A 6,423-nucleotide genomic window follows, 5' to 3' on the forward strand; every position below is an offset into this window, starting at 1 on the left:
AAGGAACATTAGGATTTAACTTTAATAACATAACTGAAATTTGTAAAAAAAATCTTTTAATAAAAATTTGATTCCATCAAATTTAGATTATCAATAAATAGTACGGATTTGATATGGCATGACCAGTAAAAAACAATTAATTGAACTGTAATTTCCATGACGTTGTCTAAAATATTTCTGCAGTGAACAACAAATGTACAAATGAAACCAATACGTGTGGGGATCATGCAACGTGTTTTATTAAAAACGGCAAACCAGGATGTATCTGCAGCAAAGGTTTTGAGAAACATGGATCAACTTGTGAAGGTGAATATGATAACAGAAATAACTAGTAAGGTTTATTTGATATGTTAAACTAAATGTGAGAAGATGAACAATCTCTTATAAGAAAGTTGAATTTAGTACTTTTATGACCCTTTTCTTAGAATACATACTTTACGATGTACCAAATTTTATTTATTCTTTAAGAATATTTCATGATTTGCATTTTTAGATATTAACGAATGCGGACATTCAAATGGAATGTGTACTCAGATTTGCAACAACACTCTTGGTAGTCATATATGCAGTTGTAACGTTGGCTTCGTCTTGCTGGACAATGGAATAACATGCCAGGGTAGTTAACCTTAGATGAATATTATACAATATTACTTATCAAATATTTTGTAAAGCATCACATTTCATCTAAGGCATAGGTCATGATGTTACATAACATTCCAAAATACTATTAACCTAATACGTGTTAACACTGAATTGGACAATATGTCTTTTATTTCAATTGCTAATAGAATCGTGTGCGCTTTTTTTCAGCTTTGAGGGCTTATAATATTTTAATTAAATGTTCAAACCACCATTTTTGTGTGTGACGTAATTCAAAAGGCCAAATAAAAACACTCTACATTTTATAAAGGTATCGTCAGATGCCGAAGTACAACACTTTTGATAAATTTTTGAAATGCTTCAGAATGTCCAGCCGGGATGTTTGGAGAGGGATGTAAACACAAATGCTCTTGTATCACAACAAATACAAACAAATGTGATAACGTAGATGGAAAATGTATTTGTCATCAAGGCTGGGAAGGCAGATATTGTGAGAAAGACATAAATGAATGTACAAGTAACAGTGACAACTGTCCTGAAAACTCAAAATGTGAAAATAGTGTAGGGAGTTACAGATGCAAATGCAACTTTGGTTTCATAATGGACTACAAAGGAATATGCAAAGGTAATAACTGCTATTGTATTTTTATAAGCCACACCACGTTGACTTTTCGGAAGTACATATTAGCTTTTTTTCAAATTGAAAAATAGTATGGGTACATAATAATTTCTTGTGAAAAGTAAATAGGTGTTATTCTATATCCAAAAAAATATTTAAATACATTGAAGACAACATTTTCTTAAAATATTTTAGATCGTATTTTCGGTTAATCCAAAAAGAAACTCTACTGAAATCCAAAGGCCTAAATTTGAAGTTCTTACATATTTCAACCATAACATTTCAACATAGTCACGTTATATGCAGATTTAAAGATTATGATAAAATATACTCAAAATTAAATTGAAAATCTTTTTTTTTTTTTTTTGGTCTATACTTAACTTTACATTTAATTTAGCAAAAACGATTTAAACGATTTTCATTTCTTTGGAATTTTTTCACAATTAGATTAGTAATGTCAAAAAAAAACAGAGTAAGCGGATGATTAGAAAATTTCAACACAAATTATTGCTCTACATCTCTAAACAATATATTCCCGCCTTTTCAAATAAATCAGTGGATACCATTGATATTGTAACGTGATTTTTTTATTTCATTCCAATGTACGTGTTAAACTCTTTACTAAAAATTTTATCTATGAAAGTACCTCACATACCATTAGCCATACAGTAAGAGGGAAAACTAAAGACGTTTTCGTATCATTTGGCTGTATAACAAAAATAAATAAAAATATAATCAAATGTATATTTCTAGTAATTTTCACACACATCTTGACATCTTTCACACAGATATTAACGAATGTCAATCGAATCCTTGTACACTAGACGTCTGTGAAAATACTGCTGGAAGTTATAAGTGTAAATGTGAAACTGGTTTTACAAAAATAGAAAACAAATGTGCGCGTGAGTATTAAGCCTCTTTTGTTGGTATCGGACAAACCCATTTGAGTTAAAATTGGAAAATTATCTTGCAGTTATCTTTTAAATGGTGCTTGCTCATCATTGATTTCAACTTTCTATGGAATTGACGGGTTTGATGAGTAAATATAGATCAAGCTAGTATTAGGGGTGTTTCTTTAGCAAAGTCTTAGCAAGTCTTTGATTTCACAATGTTCACATGTATTCATTGCCGCAAAAGAAGTACCTTTTTCTAGAATTTTTATGTTCATGATTTTTATTGAATTGAAACATGCTATTTACAAATTAACATACTTATCTTTGTTATATATTATTACCCTGTCCCTTTTAAAAACATATAATATATTTTCTACTTGTAAGGTTGTACGAGCAATAAATTCGGTGTAAACTGCTCGCAAACCTGCCGTTGTAATGGGGAACATTCTTTGAATAAAATACAGACTTGTGACAGCGCCACTGGAAAATGTATGTGTCAGCCACATTGGCAAGGTGATACATGCAGTGACGACGTTGATGAATGTGAGGAGAAAGCGATATGTAAAGATAAAGATAATACTGTATGTACAAATTATAAAGGCGGATATTCTTGCAAATGCGAACATGGTTACAAAGAGTATCCAGGAACAGTGTGCATTAAAGGTTTATATGTCCATAAGATTTATTTTTAAGATATATTTAAGAAACGAAGCATTATTTTTCTTTCTTATATCAATGAAATATACAAACTTCCCACATTATGGTGTATATATAATTCATAGAAGCTAGATACAATGTATTAGATTTAAGAAAAAAATGATACAGAATCTGATAATATGTAACATTATGATCAGATCAGGGTGAACTATATTTTCGTCAGTTCAAAAAATAAAAACACAGTAATTTGAAAGACGAACAACTCATAGCTAAAATGCAATTACTTTAATAAATTATTACCTTTTATTATATTAAAACATATTTTGTTTGACACTATAGTGCAGTAAATAAGACCACTTTTAAATTCTTATGAAAATTAATTCACTTGTTGCGTTCAAAACCTGCTGGAAACACTTTCATTTTTTCCAACTTTGAATCCTTATAATAAAACAGTTTAAATACTGTCTGTCAACGTACAAATATGTCACTGCAAATTAATTAACAATATTGTATTCTTATTTAAAATTTGTTGCAAAATATTCGTACATTTATGAAAACGAAAAGAGATAAAAATGAAATGAAATAATTGAGATGTTTCGATTAAAAAAGGATCCCTAAATAACAAATGCGAAGCTTTCTCTGGTGAGCTAAGCAGGCAGGCGGGATTAAAAAAAGACAATTGCACTAAATGACAAAGAAGGTTTTTTAAAATGAAAATTTAAATAACCGACTTTAAATTGATATATATATGAAATAAAACAGTGAAATTTTGACAGTCTTTACTTCATAGATACAAATGGCTCTAAATGTATTTGTAGTACCATTCTTCATTGTCATGCAGATGTACATTTTATACTGAAATAAACCTATCAATGACTTCCAAAGCCATAATCACCTATCAGTATTATATTGTCTATTAAAATAAAACTGAAACTGTGAGAGAGAAATTCAAATAAATATTGTTTTCTTGTAGAATCGCCTATCATGATAGACCTCACAGTGAACATCAATGTAGATATTTCTGATAAAACAAACCGTAAAGAACTGCAACGAATTTCCACTGATAGTGTGAGTAAATATGTAATGTTCTAAAACAATAGATAGAAAGTTGTTGTTACTAATGTAATATTATATAATAAGTGTAATTTGTTGGTTTTTTTTCTAACTTATTTTGAAATATGTTGGGCAGCATTATCAGACTGTTTTGACCAGTTTACTTGTAAAAACGTATCCTTTCCCTTATACTGTATTTTAAAGCTGCACGCCTCAAGATGAGCCAAAAATATTCAAGAAATTCAATCTTTAGAAAAATGCACTAAGAGCTTAAGAAAAGTAATCAAATTCAATAATTAATTAATTATTTAAATGTTATGTGCGATTAATGACTTATTTTGCAGTATCAATTACTATAATTCTACTGCGTTAATAACACAGTAAGGGGTATTTATGTATATTTTGACCTTTTTTGTAACTTACATGCCATTGATGATGTGTAAATTACTTTCTTTTTCACTTCACAGTATATCAATTTTAAATACATTTTCAAAATTTTCATGAAAAAGTACATGAATCTGGAGGCATGCTGCTTTAATGAATCTGTAACGTAACATATATTGTGGTCAATTTACTGATGCCTTTGTATGTGCAGAGAGTGCTTGTGTCTTGAACACTTCATTCTTTTATTGTCTACTTAGACTGTTATATATTAGTTAATGAATAACAAATTATATTCTTGCTGTTTTTGTTAAGTCCTTGATTTTTAGGTGATATAATTTAGGATTATGACTAAATTAAGAATGGCAATTCCGCAATTCTGCTGTTTATGTTATCTTTCTTAGTTTATCTTCTCGTTTAAGAGAGCACATAAATAAATGAATATAATGTTGGTTTGTTTTCCGTTTTATTTTAGCTAAGAGATTTTTATCGTCAGTATACAAAGGCTGACATTGAGATCTTGATCAGAAATATAACGTTTGCCAGGTAAGTTTGTTAATTTCAGATGGATTGAAAAATTTATTTCTGTAATCCGTTTTTATGCAATAACTTGGAAAACCATATCCAGTGCATGATTAAACAATTAAACATGTATAAAAACTACAATTACATCAATGTTATCATACTAAAGATATCATAGACAGGTTCGAAATAATTTATTTTTATTGTTTCTCTAAGGTAATGAGGGTACTAACAATGAGAAGCGTGTACTGGAGAACACATTCCCAGTAGGAAAAAACTATTTGTTTAAATAAAAGAAATAATTAAAAGAAATGACTACACATTAAGAACAAATTACCTGACAAAATAAAGTAATACAACATTGTTTTGCTCCTGATAGAAGAGGGAAGTTACTTCCACAGGTCACAGCTAATCTTATGCCAATGATTTTGCACAAAAACCTTTGACCCCACATTCATTTCACCTAGTTATTTATGAATAAATAGGGAACAAAGATTTCATCAATATATTGTTCAGTAGGTAATTTGTACCATTTTTCTTACCGATTTTAAACCCTTAAGTGATGCATCACTAATATGTGACCTATGGGCAAGATTCAATTCGAACCATATTGATTCATTCTGTAAGACAATGAAACAAAAAATTTAACATGAATAATTAAAATGACACAGAATCAAACGTTTCTGATGTAATGTGAAATATTCTAGTTTATTGTGTCGGGCGTCTACTTTCGGCCTTTTAAGAAACAGAATTTTTCATTTAACTCACCAGACAAAGACTGATCCAGAGTAAGACCTATACATATAACTTTTCCTTAACACTGTTTTACGTAGAGGGAACCTTAATTACAACTTAATATTGTTGATTCAGTTCTACCCAGGTGAAGAAAACATTTATGTCAGTTACGCAGTGACTGACAGATCGGATTATGTTTTTTTTATTCTTTTATCAATAAAATAACTATTTTTCCTGCAACATAAATGCCATAATATTTTGCATATAGGAGAATGTTGTTTAAGCCACACCCTGTATTTAATTCAAATGAATTCACATGAATTAAAAATAAGTAGTATCCAAAGATTCTAAATACAATTTGCATGAAATAAAAATTCTAATAGTATCTAAAATTACTTAATATATGTATTGCATGTAATGCATGAATTTGCTTTCTTTCCTTATGGAATAATTCTATTCTAGGCTCATGTAATTCAGTACATGTATATAAAATAATAATTTAGAATTGTATTGAATTATTTTTTTTATAATAGTTTAATATATACGTGTATTTTCTTTTATTCCTTATACTAAAATAATTTGATTCTAGATTGATGTAATGCAGTAGTATATAAATAAATGTAATATTATGAAATAGTTTTAAATTTTTATTTATTTCTAGTTCCGCTAAAATCGTTCGCCGTAGCACAAGGAAGGAGTTAAAAATTGATTATACAGTGATTTACAAAGAAGATGATATAAGTGTAGCTTCTGAGCTGACAGTCGCTACTATGGATCTTTCAAGAGGAGCAGATCTTAAATTTGACGGACATACAGTCGTTGTTAAAGCAGGTATGATAGTGTGCAAAATTGTCGTCGAGCTGTTCAAATTGAACGATATTCAAAGACTAGAAATAAAATGTCTTTTTTCACAGCCTTAAAACCAGAAATAACGACAAACTCTGCTAAACATGAAAGCTTTAA

At 29.1% G+C, this 6,423-nt stretch overlaps 1 protein-coding gene across 1 annotated transcript in view; it reads left to right on the top strand.

The window, feature by feature from the left end:
* LOC132731009 (uncharacterized) overlaps positions 1-6,423 on the top strand; it is a 56,262-nt gene that overhangs the window by 42,019 nt on the left and 7,820 nt on the right. Inside the window, exons 47-54 of the mRNA XM_060717107.1 lie at positions 184-306; positions 494-616; positions 965-1,225; positions 2,008-2,121; positions 2,497-2,775; positions 3,743-3,837; positions 4,679-4,749; positions 6,122-6,291. Coding sequence (XP_060573090.1) covers positions 184-306; positions 494-616; positions 965-1,225; positions 2,008-2,121; positions 2,497-2,775; positions 3,743-3,837; positions 4,679-4,749; positions 6,122-6,291 — 1,236 coding nt within the window. The remainder of the gene's footprint in view (positions 1-183; positions 307-493; positions 617-964; positions 1,226-2,007; positions 2,122-2,496; positions 2,776-3,742; positions 3,838-4,678; positions 4,750-6,121; positions 6,292-6,423) is intronic.

Source organism: Ruditapes philippinarum, unplaced genomic scaffold, assembly GCF_026571515.1.
Source record: "Ruditapes philippinarum isolate M1 unplaced genomic scaffold, ASM2657151v2 ctg1903_1_1_1_1, whole genome shotgun sequence".
Lineage (NCBI taxonomy): Eukaryota > Metazoa > Mollusca > Bivalvia > Venerida > Veneridae > Ruditapes > Ruditapes philippinarum.